Source organism: Rhinoderma darwinii, chromosome 13 (genome assembly GCF_050947455.1).
Source record: "Rhinoderma darwinii isolate aRhiDar2 chromosome 13, aRhiDar2.hap1, whole genome shotgun sequence".
Classification (NCBI taxonomy): Eukaryota; Metazoa; Chordata; class Amphibia; order Anura; family Rhinodermatidae; genus Rhinoderma; species Rhinoderma darwinii.
This window is the reverse complement of record NC_134699.1, coordinates 27571564-27597104: the sequence shown is the minus strand read 5'-3', so window position 1 is coordinate 27597104 and position 25541 is coordinate 27571564. Positions and strand designations below refer to the sequence as shown.

Below are 25541 nucleotides of genomic sequence, written 5' to 3'. Positions count from 1 at the left end.
TGACAACACTGTATTAGGTCATTGTTAAATAAACTTTATCATTAAATAATTATGGTTTATGGCTTAAATATTTAAACAAAGCTGTTATTCCAGGCAGAAGAACTGATAGAACCCCCCAAGGACTAACATGGGGTCCTGTGTACCAAACACATTTTATTTCCTTTTCAAACTGTATTGAGTGCTGGGGAACCACGTGTCTTGGTGTTATAAAGAAGAGACAACACAGATCCAGAAATACTTGTCTATCTCAGGAAAAAACACTTTCAGTCATTTGATCCATCTGTGAAAAGTATGCAGCCCGGGCAGAGAAGGAACGCAGGAACAAAAGAGGAATGAGGTTTATCCCTCCGTGGTTTGGTGATCCTGCTGTCTAGGCCATGGCAGTGTTTAAAAATAAGGATTTCAGAATTCCTGAGGTTTGCAAATACGTTGTACTCATCCGCATGGCCTTTCATCCCTCTGATCATCAGATATTAAGCAGAAACCACAGCATTGCCGGCTCTATTATAGATGGAGTGATCACTAAAATGTGACCACAGATGAGACCTACTCAACAAGTCCATCATTCTCTGATATCTTCTGCCAGAGTCCTTGTTGGCTATGTGGTCTATTTTTTATGTGTGTGTTCTTGTATAATGTATTATGCTGCCCACTTACAGTATAGTTTATTCTTTCCTTTGGAGCTGGCTTTGAGAAATATAGTTAATAGTCATGGGTATTTTGAGATGATCAAGGAATCAGCCCATAGTTTACATTCAGAATTTATTGCACATTGAAATGTTTAGGTTTATCCACTTTAGATCCTATCAAAAGTGACATTATAGATCCCTTGTAAGCTTCCGTAACACTTATATATTTTTTTATTATAAGACCAGATAGAGTTCAATTCAAAGCTGGAGCAAGAAGTGCATTAACTATGCCGTGGGCGGCTCGGCACAGACAGGCGCGATGTAGTGACGTCATTGCGTCTGTCTGCGCTGAGCCACACACTGCACAGAACGTAGGAGCAGAAGGATCTCCTCCACCCATCGTGGGAACAGGCATAGGTGAGTATGTATTTTATTATTTTTATTAGGCACTATTGGGGCTGTGTGGAGGCGGCTAAGGGGGCATTATACTATGTGGAGGCAGCTATATGGGAATTATACTGTGTGGGGGCAGCTATGTGGCTTTATACTGAGTGGGGGCAACTATAGGGGCATTATATTATGTGGAGCAGCTATAGGGACATTATACTGTGTGGGGGCAGCTCTGGGGCATTATGCTGTGTGAGGGCAGCTATGGGGCATAATACTGTGTGGGGGCAGCTATAGGGGCTTTATACTGTGTGGGGGCAACTATGGGGGCATTATACTGTATGGGGCTGCATTGGGGCCAACTTTACGGGCATTATACTGTGTAGGGAGGCACCATAGTGGCATTATACTTTGTGGGGGCAGCTATAGGGGAATTATACTGTGTGGGGGCAGCTATAAGGGCACTATACTGTGTGGGGGGCCACTATGGAGGTCATTATACTGTGTGGGGGTCCACTGGGTTGAGGCCCACTCTGATGGGTTTCACCCCCTGTGCTAAACCCCTAGCTATGCCTCTGATGGATCGGTCGGGTCACATGACCCACCATCAGCAGCCATAGTTGACCTCAGCGACGCACAGCAGCAGGATACCTTGAGCCCGCCCCATCCCGCACCCGCACAATTGACAAAGTTTTCAATGTTGCAGGAACTTATTTTTCGAATGAAGCTAAGTACCGGCATCTAACTACGAATGATGTTGACATACGTCAGAAGAAATGGGGCTAAGTACGGTAGTGGTGGTGGGGGGTCCCAAACAAGTCTCGGCTCTTTTAATGCTCTGTGTCAGAAAAACGAAGCTCAAAACCCTATAAAAAATATATTAAGAATTCAATCCGCAAAGAATTTTGTACCTAAAAGCCAGATGGTGTTAAGGTGCACATTAAGCCAACGATACAAATGATCTGACCATGCTTAAAAATACATGAAACTATTAACCTGTCGCTGTCATTTAGTTTAGTCATGTCAGTATAAGAGTAAGAATTCTCCGCCTGCATCAGTTGCCTCCCCCTGGTTTTGAATCGTCAGCTCTTCTGTTTTGACAATAATTAATTGGTCAACCAAGTGGTTTATCATTTTATTTCCTCTTGATTACAACAATGCCCCATTCATGCTTCCCTGAGATAATGTATTTATAACACAAGGCCAAATGGAAACTGAATTAATCCAGTGTCCTTCATGTAGCATGCTGTCAAATTATGTCTAGGCTTTCTACAAACCACAAGGCCTGCTCAATGGTCCAATTGTCCGAGCTGTCTTTTGATGAACAGGCTTACTCAGAGGAATCGTGAAGCAGCAGAAGAGTGGAAGGAAATAGGAAGACAGAAGGGATGTCTGTGGACAAATATGGAAATTGGAAGAGATAAATGATAGTGAAAAATAAGTGACTGCTATACTGAAAATGCGCGTTCAACTTTACGAACAGCCCTGGCTGATAGTTGGATGAATGGCTAGGAACAAAAACTGTAATTTCTTGTGACGGTTAATGCTGAATTTATTTTACAGTAGTTTTGAGTATTTGTGTAACAAATGATTATCATCAAAGGGGGTTACTCAACAACAAAAATCTGCTGGATCAGTAAAATTTGCTGTCGAGCTGAAGGACCTGAGAGCATATAAGTGTCAACTGGCTGAATCACAGTACACGCCTCAAGTATGTAGATAACATGTCAAATTTGTCTGGCTGAATTGGAAGGAGCAGATTGTGATCTGTATCTAGAGATGTGAAAGAATTTCAAGAACATTTGTATATATGATCTTCCATCAAATAATATTGAATAAAACAAAAAAAGACTTGGAGCACAGAGTAAGATTTTACTTAATAAGAATCACAATGTGTTTGGGGCCATACAAACCCCTTTCATGACGTAACGGAAAAGTAGTTCGTCAAAAGGATTTGTACAATGCCACAACGTACTGTAGTGCTTTTTCATCCACATTGGATCTTCTGTGCTCCAAGACTTTTTTTTTTTCCTTCTTCCATGAATTACATATGATTTTTTTTTTTTTACAATCCTGAGTGGTTGCTTATGTGTATAGATGTTGTGCCTACTTGCACACATAGTCATCATATTCACACTCCGATTTAGAAAATCCCTGTAATACGGCTACAATCATGTTTCCAGCCTTATGTGCATTTAACCTTGAAAGACCAGGAAATATAGGAAATAATTCCCAAATCTAAGCTACTTGCAATGTGCAAGGTTGAAAACCATTGGGTCAGATGGGGGGGTTGTCTTCCTTTTCGACCCGGGTTCTTGATTGCTATGAGCCAAAAGTCACAGTGCTGCTTCCAAAATCTTTTCCTCTAACTGGTTTAAACAGGGCCAATCCCTTAATTTGAGTAGATCTATATCTACGGAAACGTATTTTACAGGAAATTAGCTATAATTATGAACAATTCTAGCCATGTAATGTACAATTATTGGAACTGATCATCATAAGGCTTGCCAGCAGAGATAAATCAGGATTTCGGAGCAGAGCCAAGTCCATCCCTTGTCTTCTATCTGCTAGCGTTCTTAACATTTGCTATGTTACTAGTTGGGACCTACATTTTTTTTAATGGACCTGGTACTTTTTTTTAATTTTATGTTCTTTTTTCCTTTCATGCTTTAATAACTCAGTGATGAGAAACAAAAGTCATCTACATGGGACCCACGCAACAAACGGGGTCTCTAGTTACACCCCTGTGTCCATGCAACCTTATTTGCAGGATACTCTTATTTGTTTCATACAGACACTTCTAGGATGGCAAAGACCAACTGTGGTCAGGTATGCGAGTTAGTGAAAATTAGTTCACACTAATGTATATGAAGTATGTGAGTCAGAAGATTCTCTAAGCTTCCTCTATGAGGTAATGGCTCCAGTTCTTATATTTCAGGAGCACACATACCTCAGATGGCATTGCCATGCTACCATAATAGAAAGACATTTCTTCCTATCGGTTTTCATGTGTCCTTCATGGGCTGAAATAAAAAGTATTTTCTTTGTGTCGCTACAACCCTCAGCATAGAGGTAATATTAGTGGAGCAGTATAGAGTTGATAAGAGAAATATGAGACAGCGATGTGTTAGAAGGTGTTGTAACTTGTACCCAACCATTTTAATTTTGTATAAACTTCCTATCTTGCCCCTAGTACACTTATTCATGAAGATACATTATTTTCAATTTGTCTTTCTCTAAGCTGAATGCAGTCCAGGAGTCACACCTATTTATTACAAACAAATCACAGAAAATGGGATCAAATTGACTTCATATAGCATTGAGTCATACCTACTTGTCATCTGATACAGTGCAGGGAATTTATGAACGGCTTTACGGATTTAAAAATCTGAAATTATGGCGCACAACATATTTATCTAGATTTTTAGAAAACTTGATTAATAATGCGGGATGAGACGGGAAATAGTAAGACTTCATTCCTGCTGAAGTGCTTTTCCCTTATTTCCTATCAGCATAATGCCAATTCAGTTTTGAGTCTGGTTGCAATGGGAACAATACCTAATAACCACAGTAATTTCAAAGGGCATGTCCCTAGTAACCAGATTGTCCCGGATACTCATTCCAAGTCAAAACTACCTTAAAGAGGACCTGTCACTAGGTCATATAAGTTGAACTAGTTAACTCACCTATATAGCACTGTCTTCCCGATTTTAGCGTTGATTTTTTTTTTCTGGTTCCCCCCATTCCAGAGATATGGCCCACTGTTATGTTGGCTCCCTCTATTCTAATTTGCTGTAGTTAGTCAACAGGGCGTGAAATATCCTCAATCTAACCTCGCGCTGATTGGTCAGCATCAGAGGAAGGGAAGCTAGCTCCACCCAGTTGGCTAACTACAGCAAATTAGAATATAGAGAGCCAACACAACAGGGCCATATCTCTGAAATGCGGCGGTCCAGGAAAACGAAAAAGAAAAAACAGCGCTGGATTCAGGAAGACAGCGCTTCTCAGGTCAGTTAACCAGTTCAACATATATGACCTAGTGACAGGTCCTCTTTAAATTGACTTTTGCTGTCTCTCACTAACACATAAACCATATTTTTATAAAGATTAATGTAGGAAAATAATGTCTTTAACACATGGTGACTCTTTCAATCATCTAAAATTATAAAAGTTAATGGATTATGGGTGCATCATAATTTTCCCTTATCGCTGCTGCTGAATTGTTGTTGTTTCTGTGCAGAACGCCAATTTTCTCACTTAATCCATTAAAGTCAATTAAAGTGTGTGGAGGCCCGGTAGGAATGTCATCTTTCATGGATCTGCACAGTGTAAACAAACGGCAGAAGGCCCAGGGGGAAGAATCTGCAAAAGAGCACTAAGTAAACTGTCCTTATCCACCGGTCTGTAGGGTCACATTCTGCAACCTGGTCAGTCCAGTCTGGAACTAAACTAACCAACATTTAGTATTCCTTAGATTCTGACAGTTTCCTTGAGGGTTACAAGATAATTATACAAAAAAGGCATATTACTGATTACAAGGTCTGACACTTTTTCTGCTGCTTTCATAGACATATAACTGGAACAAAATATAAATATTCTCTGCCGCCAGGTAAAATACCAACAAGATCAATACTGACAATATATGAGAAAAAAAATTGCTGTCAAACAACGTCATGTCTTCCCTTAAGGAAAACACAGAGAAGGGATTTTTCACAGTAGTTGTCACAATGCATGTCATCATATCGCGACACAATATAATAGAGAAATTCTCATAATACAGTTTGCTCAAAGTACATTTAAACTGGAAGACCAAAACCACTAAAGAAAACCTTACGATCTAAAAATCTTCCTGAAAAATGCGAGTAAATATGTGACTTGAAGGTCTAATAATATAAAAACGATGTGATCAGAAAGGATAACGTTTATGGCCATTCTTAAGAATTCACTTGAATTAAAATCCTAATGTATAAAGTTGCCCATACATGGGGAGAGATGTCACTCACAAATGGCGATCAGACTTGGTCAATACAGAATTGAACTTTCTCGTACACTGTAAAAGTGGTAGACTGACTGATCTAATACACCAAAAAGTAGCTTGAAATCCATACACACCTCTACAAAGATCCCCAATAGAAATAGGAAGATTAAGATTTCTAAATTATTCGTATAATACGAAGACATTTCCACCACTTTATAACTTTATCCGTCAAGTTACATTTATATTGCCATGCATATTACAGAGATGGAAAAGAGCTGATGAAATCTCACTTCTGAGCTATTAATCTTACAGATAATCCAGTGGCATGAGGTCTTGTCTATCAACGTAAACAGCTGTAGGCGGAATTTGTCAATCACGCGGAGGTATATATTGATATATACAAGGGCTGACTTCCTCCTAGGGCACTGCTTTTCTTCTGAGCAAGAGAAATGGAAAAGTCTATGATAAAATGGGCTCACACACCATATAACAGTACACACGATACCTGCGAGTATACGTATTCTGACCATTTGTAAACTCCTCTTTTGTTCTATGTCTAATGAAGTTGGTTGAGCAGATACATTTACAGAAGCCATGCAAAGAAATGGGCAAAGACCCACAATTGGATGATACTTTGGATGATACTTTGATGATATATGATATTTTTGGAGACTGATAGATTTGCTTTAAGGGCTTGTCCACACGTAGCGGAATTGCTGCGTATTTCTGTCTGGAATTGCGGACGGAAAATATCCAGCAGAATACAGTAGCAGCAAAGTGGGTGACATTTAACAAATGTCATCCACACGCTGCGTAAAAATTCAGAGCAGAATTGCTGCATTTTTCAGAGGAGATGTCACCATCTCCCAGAATTGTGAAAAATGGCGCAAAATACGTACCATTTTTTGCAGTTACAAACGCAGGAAATGGTTCATTTTTGTCGCAGCGGAAAGTCTGCTACTTTCAACGGAATTGCTGCAGAAATTTTCTGCAGCAATTCCGTTACATGTGGACAGGCCTGAAGAGTCTAAATACCTAAGAATTTCATTACATTTTCACTTAAAATGTGGCTGTAAAATGTAGAAATTTTAATGCTGCGCCTTCCCACACAATATCATGGCCCCTCATATCATGGAAAATGCATTGCTGCCACGATTACATCTTAAATATAAATAAGATCAAAGAGAAAAGGCTCTTTACACATACATTTTAAAAAAGCACACTAAAATAGGAAAACTTCACAAGATTTGGTATATTTGGAGATGTTCAACTTTACATGGCATTTCTCTATCTGAGTACATGATCTGGGATGCTATTTCAGCATCTCTGACATTGAGATTTTTCTACTGGAGACTTCAAAATGTCATGAAGTCATCTGAAAAGATAAATCATCTCTGTGCGTCTGCCTATAAGAATTCAAAATGACTACCAGCTAGAAATACCAATCCAAGTTCTGAGTCTGCTGCTGAGAATACCCCAACAGTAGTGCCAGAACCCACAATAGACAGATGTTAAATGGTCAGGATACCGTGAGGTCCATCCCTTCGAAAACCAGGTGCTGTGGTGACACGCATCATTCTTAGCATTTGTGTATTCTCAAACATCCAGCATCTCTAAACCCACAGTAAAGCCTTATTCACACAAACGTGTTTGGGCCGTGATATACGAACCGTACCTTGGCCGCATTTCCCGGACCGGACACCGTTCAGGGAGCCGTCTCCTAGCATCATAGTTATGTATAATTCTAGGAGTCCCTGCCTCCCCGCAGAAATACTGTCCTGTACTGTAATCATGGTTTCAGTACGGGACAGTATTTCCACGGGAGGCAGTTACTCCCAGCATCGTACATAACTATGATGCTATGAAACTCTGGCTCCCTGAACCGTGTTCAGTCCGGGAAATGCGGCCGACATACGGTCAGTATATCACGGTTGTGTGCATGAGGCATGAGAATGAATCTTCATAGTCAAGAGTTAGTAGCTTTTAGTCAGAGGAGCATTGCCCTAAAAAACATTTTATCATGTGCTTTGACAGCAAACAATTATGTCCCCAAATAAGTAGCTGTAGATTAAAAATATGCCCCTCTTAACACAATTCTTAAATCTAAAAGCCATGACCTGGAGCATAGCTGGTATATAGTACTTACATTTTGGTGTTGTATGGGTGTTTTTAATATCCGTTAGTCCCTGTACCCCAGTGTGCTTAACTAGCTAATTTCTCGGAGTCAGACTGAGGTTCCTTGGACTCACCAGAGGAAATTCCATGGGCTAACCCTACAACTATATAAAACATGTGGATGTCAACTTATATTTGCATAGTAAACTTTGTTGTTATAAGGACATATCATCAATAAGGTCATTTGTGAATTAACACATAAGAAACAGATCCTAGTGGCAAGCGATTAGCCCCAAAGTCAGCTCCAAATAGGGTTATCTTCTTCTAGACCTTTGGAGCCCGTTATTGAGTTAGAGCCACGCACACTAGATCCAGTTTGATAACAAGACAGTCGATCTGTACCAATCCAAAAAACAGAGGGAGCATATATTCACTCTATGCAGTTGGATTTGATACAGTGTCCTCACTGCTACAAGGCAACAGTGTTAGACACTAAACCACTTTGCCACTCAATGGTTACATAGTTAGTACGGTTAAAAAAAGACATAGGAGCTGATATTTTTTTGTTCTAGGAAGTTATCTAAGCCTTTTTTAAAGCCATCTACTGTCCCTGCTGTGACCAGCTCCTGCGGTGACTATTCCATAGATTTACAGTTCTCACAGTAAAGAAGAATTGTCGCCTCTGGAGACTGAACCTTTTTTTTCTCCAGACTAAGGGGGTGCCCCCTTGTCTTTTGAGGGGGTTTTACATGGAACAGGATTTCACCATATTTTTTGTATGTCCCCCCTTAGTCGTCTCTTTTCAAGCCTAAATAGGTTTAATGATTTTAATCTTTCCTCATAACTTAGATTCTCCATGCCCCTTATTAGCTTCGTTGCTCTTCTTTGTATTTTTTCCCAACTCCAGGGCATCCTTTCTATGAACTGGAGCCCAGAACTGACCTGCTTATTTTAGATGAGGCCTCACTAATGCTTCGTAAAGTGGTAATATTACATCCCTGTCCCGCGAGTCCATGCCTCTTAATACATGACAATATCTTGCTGGCCTTAGAAGCATGCTGTTATTTCGTTTATGATCTACAAGTACACCCAGATCCTTCTCAACAAGTGACTCCCCCCAGTGTAGCTCCCCCTAGGACATATGATGCATACAGATTGTTGGTACCCAGATGCATAACTTTACATTTATCTACATTAAACCTCATTTGCCAAGTGGATGCCCAAAGACTTAGTGTGTCCAAATCAGCTTGTAATTTATGAACATCTTCCATAGACTGAACATTACTACATAGCTTGGTGTCATCTGCAAAAATAGAAATAGTGCTATTAATCCCATTCTCTATATCATTAATAAATAAGTTGAATAATAGTGGTCCCAGCACTGAACCCTGGGGTACACCACTTATAACCGGGGACCATTCAGAGTAGGAATCATTGACCACAACTCTCTGGATACGGTCCTTGAACAAATTCTCAATCCAATTACAAACTATACTTTCTAAACCTATAGTCCTTAATTTACCCATTAAACGTCTATGAGGGACAGAGTCAAATGCCTTTGCAAAGTCCAAAAACACTACATCTATAGCGGCCCTTCTGTCTAGGCTTCTGCTCTCCTCTTCATAAAAACAAATCAGGTTGGTCTGATAAATTCTGTCCTTATTATAAGTGACAGCCAGCATGGTTTTACTACTACTTTTTGTCATATAATCCTGTATATAGTCCCTCAATAGCCCCTCAAACATTTTTCCCACGATTGATGTTAAACTTACTGGTCTATAATTTCCCGGGGACGACCTAGAGCCCTTTTTGAAAATAGGCACCACATTTGCCCTGCGCCAGACCTTGGCACTATTCCAGTCACTAGAGAATCTCTAAATATTATGCAGTGGGGGGACCGAAATAACTGAACTAAGCTCTTTAAGAACTCTAGGGTGTCACACATCTGGTCCCGGGGCCTTGTGCATATTGATACTAGCTAATTCTATAATGATTGGCCTACTGGGCAAATAGTTGAAAGCATAATTTTTCCATTCCAAGGTCTAGATAGATAAATAAATAAATAGATAGCTAGATACTGACTTCAACCTTTAATCTTCCAGTTACACGAGAAGTGACCTCATCACAAAGGAGATCGGCATTGTCATTCATAGGATAACATCGGGGACTACACACAATATATACCAATGAACATGACAATCTGAATACTACATATAGTGTTGACAGCCACGGTGCAGAGGCGATACCAGACAAGAACATATGTACATCAAGTCCTGACTTAATTCTTTAGGAAGTCATTAGAAATGGCACAGGTATATTTGGCACTTCAATGTGACATCAAATATTTACTATTAGGCCTCATGCACACGACCGTGTTTTTGCGGCCGCAATTCCCCCGAAAATCCACGGGAGAATTGCGGCCCCATTCTTTTCTATGGGGCCGTGCACACGACCGTAGTTTTTGCGGTCCGTGCACGGCCCGGGAGCCCGGACCGCAGAAAGAACGGGCATGTCTTATTACGGCCCGGTTCTGCGGTCCGGGCTCATTGAAAACAATGGTTGCGGCCATGTGCATGTCCCACGACTTGCGGGCGGCCTGCGGCTGACAGTCCGCTGACAGTCCGCAGCCGGCCGACCCGAAAATAACGGCCGTGCACACGGCTACGGTCGTGTGCATGAGGCCTTATTCCTCTTCCAGTACTAATATTTGGCCTCCGTATAGGCTTATTACTATTGGCATTGGCACTATAGTACCCATAAAAAAAATAAAAATAAAAATTGAAGTAGGATGAGTATACTGCAATAACAAAAATATTATCTGCCTCCATTCTCCTAGTATTCTGCTCCAATACATCACTTATCAAGGGATCTTAAAGAGGATCTGTCACTAGTTTATTAATTCCCTATCTCCTAACTAATCTAATAGGTGCTATGATGCTGATAACTACAGTCTAAAAAAAAATCAAAAACATTTATTATTTTCAAAGTTATGTGCATTTTTCTAAATATGCTAATGTGGCTATACTTGCCAAATTGGAGGTTACTCTTTCTATTCACTCTGGGCAGTGTAATGTTTTCTGTATGACGTCATACAGTTCTTCTCTTCCCAGCCCAGCAACACAGGGTGATCATATAGTATACAGCTTCCATTCCCGACTGTATTTACAACTGGTGATACCTCCGGTTGTTTCACAGCTGGAACTGTGATCCTGGTGCCATATGAAAGATTAGAATCTCATCCCGATATATGGCTATTTGAAGTGATCCCCCTTCCCTCCAGCCTCAGTCTCTCACACTGTGTGAAACAGCGTCAGAGGCTGTGAGGAGGCTCCACCTCAGGAGAATCGCTGCTGTTGACACCCACTTGTCTAGTATAGCCTCATTTGCATATTTAGAAAAAAACTCATAACTTTTAAAATAATAGACTTTTTGGGACACAATTTTCACTAGCATTATCAGTGTGAGTGCCTATTAGATTAGTTTGGAGACTGGACATTACTAACAAGTGGCGGATCCTCTTTAATAACAAAGCAGCAGTTGGTAAACATTTTGATTAAATTTATTTTTCTCACAACAGGATAAGTACCTACATTTGAAGTAAACATGTAGGCATCCATATTAAAAAATCCTGTGTTAAATATAATATAAAAAGTTAATATAATATAAAGTAGCCCCCATGTGGCTGCTATGGGTGCCAGAAGAGTAACGGGTTTCAGCTGTGGATAAACCATTCCACTTTCACATGGGAACATACGGACGGCACGCCTTTTCCACAAGTATTCACAGTATTAATGAATAAGGCAAGGAGGGACCAGTCCAATGGATCTGCCAGCCTTTCATTTTATAATGGTTGGGAAGGAAGTGTAAAGAAGCTCCATGATTCCCATGGTTTTGTGTTATGGTTACATGGACAATCACTTTAAAGGGGGTCCTATTTCAATCTTTGCTATAGAGCTCCCACTTTTCTATGTAGACCACCAAATGGGACCAAGAACGGCTTACACTGTGAGAAAAAAAAAAGGAGAATACAGAGGAACAAGATGATTATTTAGACTGAACGACAACCCATTTTAATGATTGGAATTGGGTAAGTGTTAAAACATTGATCACAACTAAGTTAGAGATATAAGAAGATCTATAATGGTTGCGACATGAGTTACCGCTATTTACATACTTCTAACTAAAGTCTTTGATATCATAAACCACACTGAGCTATTGTAAGGGATGGGAATTTTGGATAATGATCACCCTCTCATATCATTACCAGAACAGTTTTTTTTAATACTACATCAAAGATTTAAAAGTAATGACCTGCTTTGGCATGGAAGTGTTTTGCCAAAGTGTAGAAGGAAAAAATGGATGCTAAATGGAATAGCCGCTGCCCAAATCAGACATTTACTTGATTGATCGTCCGGCTGATACACAGTTGCCACAAAAATGGGAAAGTCATCTCCGCTCAGATCCTGCATGCTACAACCTGACCAACTGACTCACACATTAACATCCCAAATATATTATATGATGTGCCAAGCAATGACTTCACCCTGCCAAGCTGCCTCTAACTTTGGAGCAAAAAATAAGACTAGGAATAAGTCATCATCTTATTAACCATTCCAATACTAAAAAAAAGGGTAGGTTGAGTATGCCAAAGATCTTCACTGGAAAGCATGGTGCCAATTACAATTAGCTTTTTTTCTGTCTGCTAGCGGCAATTGGCAATTAGAAATATCCTGACACACTTTACAGCTGTCCAGTCATGGATATATGGAATCAGTAAGGCTCTGTTCACAGTTGCGCTTGGTTCCGTTACGCTGGGATGTTTTGACAGCCAGAATAGTCTGCAGCATTAAGAAATTGTAAAATCTCCTTGTGAAATAGGGGTTTTCCAGCGCTATACATTTTTTTATGGGTCTGGAAAATCTCTTTAGGTTCTTTAGGATCCACTAATGTTTTTGGCTAAATATAAAAGCCCTCAAAAACGGAATCAAAACAGCCCGGGATTGAGACCTAAGAAAAAAAACATGAAGGAGTGATGACTTTTTGAGAAGAAATATTTTAGGTTGGTAATCACTGACAGTCGCATTTCTCATTTTGGGATGTAGATTCTTTTAGTCAAAACTGGGAATAGATCCAAAAATGAAAAGTATAAAACTTTCTATTATAATTTTTCCTTTCTTTAGGCTACTTACTTTTTTTTTTAAAAATAGTTACTATAATTTCCTTAGAGAAATGTATCCATCCAATTTTAGTTCATTGGCTGATCTTCAGAAAAAAAGGTCGCTTGTTGGCAGCACATCAACCTGTGCAAACAGGGAGATGAGCTGCCGACATGATGAAAATTTATGGGGATGAACAATTGTAGTAACAATTGCTCATCCCCATACATAATCGATCACTGCTCCTTGTGAAAGGAGCAAACGAGCACCGATCAATAATCTGTTTTGTCAGTCGGCGCTTGTTTTAATGACCCATATTGGGTCGTGTAAAATGACCCTTAAGGAGTTTCAGGGGCCTGAATGTTGATGTTTCAGTATGAGAAGATCGTTATCAATTGTTTTCTGTTCTCTCATTCTGTGATAGTAGGAGGTGTAAGAAGACAAAATATGTTAAAAAAAATAAATAAAAAAAGACTAGCTTAAAGTGTTTTTTCCTAGCATAGTTTAGCAACCAGCAGGTTTGTGGACCCCCTGGGCTACTTTGCCGTATTGGCATAATGCCACCTCTAAGGACATTGTCTATGCAGCCTCCCTGGTCTTCAACATTAAACCCTCTACAGGGATCTGGTCTTCGCTGCGTGCAGGCTGCCAGGTCGCTACCTCTTGAGTCGGTCCCGGGGTAGTAGCTGCTGGCCAAACAGAAGCTAGGAAGACACAGGCAGATGGTACCTTGGTGGTAGCAGGATACAGTCATGTGCCGGATTTCTGGAAGAAGGCTGGTGCCGGATTACTGGAAGCACCCACAGAGTAGAGGATACTGACAGGTAACGGACTTAGGATACAGGATACCGATAGGTAATGGACACAGGATACCATCAGGTAACGGACACAGGATACAGGAAATCAACAGATAATAGACTCAGGATACAAGATCCGGAACCTTCGCAGTATAACTCAAGGTTTGTCCAACTTTGCTCAGGCATTGGGCCAAGGGGCAGTCTCATTTATCAAGCCCTCGTGTGCAGGGATATGCCATCACTTACTAATAAATGGGGGTCTGACTGCCTGGATCCTCACCCAACCTTACAATGAAGGGGTATGATGGAATATCATGATTGTACAATAATGTAGTAAATGCTTTGGCAGATTTATCTTACTATAAAATTAATATTTCACACTTATCTTTATATAGTGTCAGGTCATTGCATGTGATAGACAGGGAGCTTGGTACAGATATTGCATTGCGGCGCAGGACTTCAAAGCTGTGTACTGAAGATCTATTTTTACTTAGAATGTTTGACGTATTGTAGAAGATTGAAAGTTGATGTATCATATTACCGCCACCATATATGATCCTGATGCTTGATGTGATCATCAGAAGACAAGATAGTCCTTCCGATTGGCCACACATGTTCAACGTCTGTCTTCATAGCAGTCAGTTTGTTAGAATGATGACCACACAGATTCAGAACTGTCAGTAGTCATCTTCTTACTGCATTATCTCCCACATTCAACAATTATACTCTCTCAACACCATAATGATTGGAATCGGGGGATTAGGAGGACCGGGACAAATAGCCTGTTATTGTTACCTTTATTACAGCGTGTGGGGCCAGCATAACTACATACTGATGATAGATTAAAAACCTAATGATGTCACAGGTTTATGGGAATTGATAGTTCACATCCTAATGCATGGGCATGGTTTTATACAGAGGTGTAACTTGAAGCTCCTGGGCCCCAGTGCAAAATATGTAACAAGGCCCCCCCCCCCCCCACCTACCATGTGCCATTTATAATACTCCCTAAGGCACCAGGGCCAGGATGAGATTGCTACCTATGCACTCCTTATAGCTACGCCCTTGGTTCAGACCTATTGAAGACAAAAAGTCAGTCCAGTAGGGACAAAACTTTTTTTCTTTGTCTCCTGCAGATCGAAGTTTTGGTCAGGAATTGGACACCCTCAGTGATAGCAGTGTTCCTCCATGTCATAGACAGGCATAGGGACAGGTAAAGCTGTTCTCCAGTTTAAGGAATCCACCAAACAACTCCTCATATGCTTCCTGCACCCCTTGTAGGTGTGACATGGGGGGGGGGGGGGGGTTAGCTGCCGTCAGCCAGTCATACCTAAATATTCAGGTTGTGAATGAAGTGAGGTTATAATGATTACCTGTAAAGCATACAACATAGTATGAGTAATAAAAATAATTAATAATGATATGATCAGATGCTTGCAAACATCCTTTTCAAGGTTGATGACAATTCAGGTCAATAATAATGCAGGTCATATATGTAACCCCATAAGTGCCTGTCATTCATTTCAACCAGCAGTAATGGGTTAAATAGAGGACTCACAGTCTGTGATCTGACTCCATTACCTTTGGGGTCTTCATGTAACTTGCGGACTGCAGTGTCCCTTTTGTTTTCTAATTGTTTCCTGCAATAACTTGGCAAGGAAATATATTACACCGGGCCATTGAGACTGTAGAGTGCAGGTCATCGAGGCTGGTGCCATTGTGATAATATCATATAAATAGTACAACTGCTAAGAGGGTGAACAATCCGGTTACCAAGAGGGCAAAGTGGCATGGACGAACAGCGGGCAACACCATTTTTTTCTTTCTCTGAGGCCCATTCTCTTCTATGTACGACCCAGACACCATAGCACCATCTATCTAGAAACTCTCTAAAGCCATGATGGAAGTGTTGGCCACTCTTCATCCGTTCCCTTGAGTGATTACAATCTGGTGGAATATGTTGGTGCTATATAAGTATCTGTAACTAAAAAGTTAATGTGCATATAATAATATATTATTACTATTATTATTGATTAAGGCAAAGAAAAGTAGCCTAGTATTACACAACATCTATTGAAATCAATGGGCAACCATATAAAAAATGGTTGTACCAAGTTCCCCATAGCAGGAGTTGCCTTTAGGGTAACACATGGGTGTTTGGAACAGAGGACTCCTCTCTCTGTCCATTCATGCATATGTAGATTAAAAAAAAAAAAGAGATAAAATATAAAAACCATGCCCCAAATCTTCAAATATTTACGCTAATAAGGCTAATAGATAAGGGTTGTGAATGAGGGATAACTCAGAATACCCTAAAAGAACATTGGTAAATGGGTTTTGATTGATCCAAAATTTGACAGAAAAATCTACATTTACCTCTATATAAAGTTGGAGGCATACCGAATTACCGTAGACCTCTATGGGTGCCGCATTACAGCTGGGAGGTTGTACGGAGCTCTCAAACAGTTGTGTGCTTGTGTCCTTACACAGGGCTAAGCGAGTCATCTGTGTACAGCGCTGTGGACTATGATTTAAAGAGAGATTGTGTTTTTCCTCAGATGAAGTGGAAGAATACAGGATTACCGTATCACTTGCCACGCTGCTGCCCGTCACTGACTGTTCAATATATTCCACAATGACTGGTGACGTTTTTGTGATCTTTTCCATATGTACGTGACTTTGGTGTGATGTCTACTTACATTTGCGGGCATTGCGCAGTATTGGGATGAGCTGTGGTTATTTTTTTTATTAAGCATTATTTAACCTGCACATGTTCCTGCACATTATTTTTTGTATTGACCTGGCTATTCACTTGTTAGTTCTGTTCTTTTCAGACTACTTGTAATACTATATCTCTTGTATGTTACTTAACTGATTCTATGGGAAAATTAATTCTTGTTAGTTCTTGTTGATGGATAGTATGTACCATTTGTGTGTGGGGGGGGGGGGGAGGGTTTCTTGGATAGGACAGATTCGGAGGATAATAGCTTTATTATTTTGTAATATTTCCTCTCAAACTGCAATTCTTCACTTCTGATTTATCATTCAGAACCTTAGTAAAGCTGGGTGATCAGCCCTATGGGAGCTGGAAAGGTAAATTCACACGTAGCAGATTTGTTGCAGAAATTTCTGTGACCGTCCCAGTAATCTGAATAAGGCTTTCAGAAATCTATACACACGCTGCAGAAACAATCCAATTCATGTGTATGGAACTGACGGCAAAAATCCCCAAGATCCTCAATATGAACGGCCTACAGTTAAAAGGGTTTTCCGACAAACAACACTTTTCCCCTATCCACAGATAAGGGATAAATGTCTGATCGCTGGGGTACCCACAACTGGGACCCGTAAAAAATTACGAAAACGGTGGTCCTGTGTCCCCCCTTTAAGTTGAGCGACTGTCGGGCATGCGCCCTGCAGCTCTATTCAACATTACAAAGATAGCCAAGTACAGCGGTCCGTCCAATAGGGTCTAAAGGAGCGGTAGGGCGCATGCTTGACCGTCGTTCCATTCAAATGGTGGGGGTCACAGACGTGGGATCACCATCGATCAGACACTTAATACTTATCGTGTTGTTCGTGGGAAAACTCGACTTGAATTGAGCTGTGTTGCAGTTTGGTGCCTACGTTTTAGGGATTAGTGGAGGTCCCAGAGGTCAGACACCAACTGATCAGAGTGTTATAGCATATCCTTATGATGCTTCACTACATTACAAAATAGGAGTATCCCTTTAAGCATATTTACTAGCTCTACTGACCATCTCATGTGTATGGGGACAGTCCATCTATCCACTGAGCTGTGTTGTTGAGCAAAAAGGACTTCTTTGTTTTCATGAAGAAAAATAGCAGCAGATATATATATATATATATATATATATATATATATATATATATATATATATATATACCAGCCGCTAATCCCATTTAAAAAAATTACGCCAAATGGGCATGTCAAGGGTGCAATCACAAGCGGCAGATTTGTTGCAGAAATTTCTGCCACTGAAATTATTTCCATACATCTGAATGGGGCTACTTTGGCGGCAAGCACGTGAATTTCTACAAGCCCCATTCAGATGACTGGGACAGACACGGGAAAATTCTGCAACAAATCTGCCGCATGTGAATATACACTTATAGAGAGTCAGACAAGATAGCTTATACCTCAGATAGCTTTGATGAAAGAAAAAAAGAGTTTATCTCTCCAATGCTTGTTCTTTACAAGATATTTTAGTGCAAATAAAAAAAAGAAGAGAGGATCATATATAATACTTTATCTTCACTCATCGGGATACAATCACCTGCTCAACAACTTAATGAACAGTATACATCTTTTTTTACATATATTATAACTATTATATTATTGTAGCTGAAATGGGAATTTCACAAAAGACTGCAATTTAGAAAAACCGCCACTGGGGGCACTGTGTGGCAACGCCCCCTGTGATTGGCTGCCGCACGGCCCAGACTTCACAGATGTGTATCTGTCCCCGCGCGCAGCACGTTGTATACAGAGCACGAGCTGCAGTGAGAAGGAGTCTGGAGTCTGAGGTCTGAGCAGCTTCTTACAGGAAACCCTACAAGACGACATTCAGAGTCCTGCATCATGCCTGTGGCCCCGGCATTCCCTACCGGCAGCAGGGTACAGTAAGGACTGTACACCCACATTCTTCTCATACATTGGGCTGTGGGTGTAGAATTCGGGATTAGTGACTTTATTGCTCCAATTCTGACTATTTTGGGACTGTGGCACTGGCAATGATGGATAAAAGCTGCCTGGTCACTCACACACAGACTGTCCTGAGGACTGACCCTTTCACTGACCACTTCAGTGTTGTGGGCAAGGAGCTGGGCAGGTAAGACAGTGGAGGGGGCACTTTTATTTAATATTTGACATATACAATCGCATCAGAGTTTTATCATATTTGTTTTTATGTTTTACGTCAAAATTTACAGGCGTTTGATATAGGTAATAATTATAGAACTACAATTCCCAGCATTGTATTTGCTATTTGTCCACTTTTGATCCAGAGATGAGATCTGTATAATGTCTGTGGGGGGTTTACAGACAGTCCTTAATGTCTGTCACGGGTCGCTATATTCTATAACCCCCCCCCCCCCCCATTAAAATACCATTTGAGTTTAGTCGAGCTGAACGTGCTTCATTATTGTGAGATGTCAGTTGAATATTTACTCATCCAAAAGTTATTGTAGGTGGGTTAACTCTTCGTGATCTTCGCCTAGATGCAACGGAAAAGGACTCGTAGCGATAGACACTATTCATTTAGCACTTTAGCACTTTTACAATGTAGCTGTATTAGATCCTAAACAAATTTATGTTGATATAATTTAAAGGGGGATTCCACCTAAATGTATCTTTTGACATGTGTGAAGGTGCTATCCCTGGGACCCCCACTGATTGCCAAAATGAAGTGTCCTGTGGACCATATGGACCCTTTTGATGCTGCTCGGAAATTGGTCATTAATCATTTTTGGATTCTGGGGGAGTCCTAACTTATAAAATTCCACCAATGTTATCTTCCGATGTGTTTATACCACATTGTCAATATCTGTCTGTTACAGTTGTCTCTCTTTTCAAGGGCTTGTATTGGTGGGTGTATATTATTGATCATTGAAAACGGAGAAGGACACGTCTTCCATACAAAGGGATCACTATAGAGTGAAGATATGATAGTTGCATTCAGTGTCCAAGGAGGATAATAATAATAATAATAATAATAAAGAGCGGAGCAGTTTGGGTTGAATGCCCCTTTGGTAGTTATTGATATAATGTTATCATATTCCTAGCCGTGGTGGCATTGAACCCAATCACAGGTAAGAACCAACTTGATGTCACTGAGTTGCACCATAGAATGTCTTCCTTAAAGGGGTATCCCTACTGAAGTCATATAACGCATATTCGTAGGATGTCTGATAGGTGGGGGAACTCGGCTGTGTCTGTAGTTCCCATAAACTTTTGTAACAGCCCAAATTAATAGCACAATGAGGCTCACATGAGGACAACGTATCAGATATTTATAGCATATCCAATGCAAATGCCATAAATGTCATTCATCGGAGTACCCCTTTAAGGAGAACATGTCAGAAGATGAACGTTCCGTGTCATCTCCTGACAAGACATGCCAGGAGGGGGCAGTACACTAAGTGTTTGGACTGGTATTGGTTCTTCTATGGTTTAAAAATTATTCTTAAATCTAGACATTTATTAGACATTTTGGGAAAGTTCTCTCTGCAGATCATCACTATTAAGTACTCATTTGCTAAAGATAATGATATATGGCTACATATAGACCTCATGAGTTGCGTGGCATGTTACAAATCACTAGAGGAAGATCACATACTAGCTCCATATATACTGGTACCCCAGACCCACACTGGTATAGAGCAATCCTCTCAACTCTATGCATCCAAGTCACAAACTCTGCTGCATGGTGACTTGTTTGAAAGGTATCGAATACCCTCTGTGGATTTGTTCCCAACACAATATTAGTAGTCATTATAAGGTGTTGACTTAATCACTCTGCCCAATTATACCCTTTGTTTAAATGGGTTAAGCTAATAGTGCCGCTCTTCCCATGCATTCTTTTACAATTGCAGATGAAACAGATGTATATTGCAGGATGCCTGTGTTCAGATTGTTGCAATGATACTATTGTAACCTAGAAGATTTATGATCATTAAGAAATATGTAGATAAACCTGCTCATTACCTAACACATCCAACCCCATTAGCATTTTTTTAATGTAGTATTAACTGTCAGGTATATTTGTTATTTTTACTTTATTGATAATATTAAAGGAACACTCCTGGCGAAACTGATCAAAAGGGCTATGCCTAGTGCATGGCCTGAGGAGGCGGAGCATGACACGTCCCCAGTGATAGGGATTCTATCTTTGGTATACTTTGGTATACTTTGAATCCCTGCGTCATGCAATGCCTGGACCCTGCCCAGATCTATTGGATGCTTTAAAGAGGTTTTCCAGGACTTGATGGCCCATTTTTAGGATAGGCCATCAGCATTAGATAGGAGGGAGTCCAAATCTTGACACCACCGATCAGTTGAGTGAAAGATCTGTGGCACTCCAGTCACTGCCATGTCCACTTCATTATTTACCAGGCACAGCGCCATATATTTTGTAGTGGCCGTGCCCGATACTGCAGCTCTGTCCCATTCAGCCACTACTAAAACGAAGGGGACACAGCACTTGATAAAGTGCTGGTGGGATCGTTAGGTCATCAATATCTAAGTCCCGGAAAACCCATTTAATAATTGTAAGCTATTGGGTGATATTGCTGTAACAAAATAGCTTTCCAAATTTCCGTTTGAGGGACCATAAAGGGGTAAGAACTGTATGTTTATCAGCGTGTCCCTCTCAGTTGATTGTGAAAAGGGTATCATGTGTCCGCTACCCAAATCTTGTACTGGTGCCACGGACTTGTTGATCAGCAATCAACAAGCATTGTGTTATGGTTCGCAGATCGGGAGTCTGTTGGGACGTTCAATAGATGCAGTTCCATGTACGCACTGACTTTAGTTAGAGCACCTAATAGATAACCGAGATATTTCTGGTAATTGATACTTACTTACAATTCATGCCAATGCAAAATGATATTCCGCTCAGATCCTGTGTAAATGTGGATGACCGCTCCTATGGGAGCTATAATGGCGATTGGTGATTACAATTTACCTTCGTATAAGTGCTTTCTGCCTTCCATGTCCATAAAGCTGCTATAATAAAATTTATGCCAGTGATCAGTGGTGCATACCTAGGTCACTCCTTAGTGAAGTCATAAGACGCAATGGGTTAATTACTCCGCTCATGGGTCATTCACACCACTCTGCTATTCCTAATGTAGACAGTAACTTTATGAGTGACACCAACCTTACAAATTCAAACCTTGACTTAAGGAACAAGAGACTGTTAATAGGCGTCTGTACACCCAAGTCCTCACAAGACGTTGTGGGTGACAATATTAATAAGGAGCCATTCAGACCTGCGTTGTTTTTCACGCATTGTGTGTCCAATGCGTGAATGCTACTACAGGTGCTATTTTTGTGCGCTTTTGCGCACCACGCAGCCCATTGAAATCAATGGGTGGGTGAAAACAACGGACAGCTGTGCTGTCTGTGATTCACCCACCAATTGTTAAAGAAATGATGCGAGAAAAAACAAAACGCCTCGTTCAGTTTTTTGCAGACGTAAAAACCGCATGACATACGCGCGTGAAAAACGCAGGCGCGCACCGCACTGTACATGCATCCCACACGGAACTGCAATGCAGTAAAAAAGCTACATTTTTTGCGGACGCAAAACGGAAACGCTCGCATGATTCTAGCCGTACTGTCCCCAGTGGGGCTCACAATTGAAATGACATGACCTATCTGTATGCTTTTTGAGTGTGGGAGGAAACTGGAGTACCCAAAGGAAACCCACACAAACACGTGGAGAACATTGCCATTGGTAAGTTATAAGGTGGCACGACTCATGCCACGGGTTCAGATTTGACCAAATACATATCTAAATGTAGTTTGCATATTCTCCACATGGGTTTCCTGCAGCTACTTCTGTTTTCTTGCCAAAAACATTCTTCGGTTGATTGCCCTGTAGGTTTCCCTAACTGCTTTAGATAGAAACTTAGATTTGCAGCCCCATGAGGACAGGGACCTAGGTGAATATATTCTTATATGCAATGCCATGGAATATGTTCATTTTATATAAATGACAGGGAATAAATACATGTGGGAAGAAATGACTTTGGCTCGATCTTGAGGATGGTGCCGATCGTTCTGAACAAGATATGTATATTATGTTTTTGTCCGATGAAGATTATATTTTGCACAATGTCCGAAGGGAACTTCCTCTTTCGTGGTCCCTGCGGTTTTGCTGGAGCCACATTGAATTTATTACCACACCACACAATGAGAAAATGTGACCGGTCGTCTGGGAATGTAAGCACGGGATGTGAGGATGGTCAGGTGTTCCGATAGTACTAGTTCTAGCTATACATTTACAGGAGAAACGATACCCTGACCTGTTTATATGAGAGCTGTGAGCTGACACATTGGAATTTCAAGCAGCCTGGCCCGGTCAGAAGACAATGATTACATGACCTGTCCTCTTATTTACTATTAGGAGATGGTTCTTCTTTGTTTTTAGGCTCTGGTCAATGGTGTAAGTAGCAGTGAAATGTATCTTGCTGTCCTTGCACAACAAAACAAGTCAAGTCTCGGCTGTTACTATCCAGGTTTTAGGTTACCTTAGTTTTTGTCCATTCATGACAATGCAGTCTATAAATCAGGGGCATAACTACAGCAGACTGGGCTCGATGCCATACATTTTGAAAGGGCCCCCCGAACACTGACCCCACAGACCCCTAAATCAGATCCCAGATGTAGGCAAAATCTGGACCTGGCAGCAGACATTTGCCTCACTCTATGTCCAAAGTAACTTGTTGCATTTATCTTCTGTTTCTTGTTACATACATTTTGGCCTAAAATTGCCTTGAGATGCTGTATGTAGAACAACCCATCTCACTGAGTACATTGTATTTCAATTCTTAACTCTCTGTAACATGTCCGCACTTCGTCTCCCCATAGAGATGTAGAATCTTATTCTGACAGCACTATATTGACAGACGCTGTTAGCCCGAGGCCTCTTTTCCGTGCTTAACATTTTTTATTTTTTTGTACACTCTATGGATTTGTTGAAAAAAAGATCATATGCTACAGCCATCTAATCTTAAATGACTTCACATTTATGGTTATCTTTGGTGATGTGGAGGTACAAATGACCTAAATTAGAGCTGCGCAAATCCCAGGAGCCAAGTACCTAATTCACCTAGACATTTTCTGCTGGAACTCTAAGTTTTATGGGAATGCTTAGCATATGACTTCTAGAGAAATCAAACTGGCTCCTGGAGTGGTTTACTCCCTACTAATAATGGTAATAATAATGGTAGGTCAACAGACTTGGAATCATTTTTGTTAGTTTATTTGTGGCTTTGGTTTGGAAATCAATTGTAAGTTTCATAGAGAAATACAAGACAAAAAGTCCTCTGATGGCCCTCTCCCCAATTACAATCTCTAAAGTGACCCCTCTTTTCCCTTTAATCAAAAACATTAAAAGAAAAACTTTCAAGAGCAATCCACACGCCAGTGACAGACCAGAAGTATATATAAAGAAGTCCCATGATCCCTTCTGGTTGAGTGACATCGCTGGTCTCCACAGGAGCTTGGACAACCAGCAGTGTCACCCGCTGGCCATAGTATCTTTTGTTGAGCAAGTGCACATTACAAAAATATTCATTAGATAGTCTGCAGGGCTCCATATGGCCGGGTTCCCACATAGCGTAAACGCCGCAGAATTTTAGCAACAGAATTCTGTGCGGAAATTCTGCCACATTTAGGGCAGCAGCAAAGTGGATGTGATTTAGAAAATCTCATCCCCACGCTGCTGCGAAAAAAAAGCAGCGTAAACGTTAATAAATTTACCTGCGCTGTGGAATTTAAATCCAGTTCATTTATGTTGCGGGTTTTTCCCAACAGAAATCGCAATCCAGGAAAAAAATAAATCATACTTACCTAGAACTATCTCCTTCCTTCTTCCTGCAGTCCGGCCTCCTGGGATGACTTTTCATACCATGTGACCGCTGCAACCAATCACTGGCTGCAGCGTCACATGGCCTGCAACGTCGTCTAAGAAGGCCGGACTACGCACAGAAAAGAGGGAGGGGGTAAGTATGAACGTTTTTTTCCCCCAGCGCTGCATTCAGCATACTGTTGTGCTTTCTTTTTTGGACGTAAGGTGCTGCGGGGTCCAGGTCGGATACGCTGCACAGTTTTTGTCAAATCTCTTTCTATTTTTGTTTATATGTGTAATAGTTAACATAAGCAAACAAGTTGGGATACAGCCCATCAGTGCAAAAGCATTTGACCAAGTATTTTCGTACATTATCATAGTTCTGTAAATATACATTCAATTTATGATATTAAGATATCATTATAATAAACCATTTATAACAAAATTCAAGACTGCATGTCCTTATTTAAAATCTTTACAATCTAGTATGAAGAGAAAGGGTTTATATGACATTTTGGAAAAACGATCTAATATGTAGAATAGTTTGTTGAGAACCTGTCACATACTTATAATGTCAAGAGTCGACGCTGCGCAGTTTTTACGCAGCGTATCCGACCCGTGGGAACCTGGCCTAATTGCAAAATACTAAACTTTCCCTTTTAATGTAGTCTCTTTTACTTGTCACTTCTCTGTTTTTTTTTTTTGTTTTTTTTCCTTTGCTAATATTGCAAGAATTCAGTTTTTTTTTGTTTGTTTTTTACACATCCAGCAGCATTGAAATTATAACCAAAATCCTACTATGAGACGTTGGCTACCGTGCATTATCATATCTGTATTAAGAGTGCACTAGAGTAGAAGCGGAAAAGGGCAAGTGCTGCTTT

At 40.6% G+C, this 25541-nt stretch overlaps 1 protein-coding gene and 1 long non-coding RNA gene across 2 annotated transcripts in view; one reads left to right on the top strand and one right to left on the bottom strand.

The window, feature by feature from the left end:
- Window positions 1-2265: 2265 nt before the first annotated feature.
- LOC142665874 (uncharacterized) lies at window positions 2266-14688 on the bottom strand. The gene is made up of 3 exons (XR_012851591.1): window positions 14604-14688; window positions 6305-6430; window positions 2266-2408 (listed from the first exon to the last, which is right to left on the bottom strand). It is a non-coding gene; the product is annotated as an uncharacterized LOC142665874 (long non-coding RNA).
- Window positions 14689-18563: 3875 nt separating this feature from the next.
- The window catches only part of LOC142666396 (serine/threonine-protein kinase 17A-like), a 31340-nt gene continuing 24362 nt past the window's right edge, over window positions 18564-25541 (top strand). Inside the window, exon 1 of the mRNA XM_075846427.1 lies at window positions 18564-18915. Within this exon, the coding sequence (XP_075702542.1) occupies window positions 18818-18915 (98 nt within the window). The 5' untranslated portion in view covers window positions 18564-18817. The remainder of the gene's footprint in view (window positions 18916-25541) is intronic.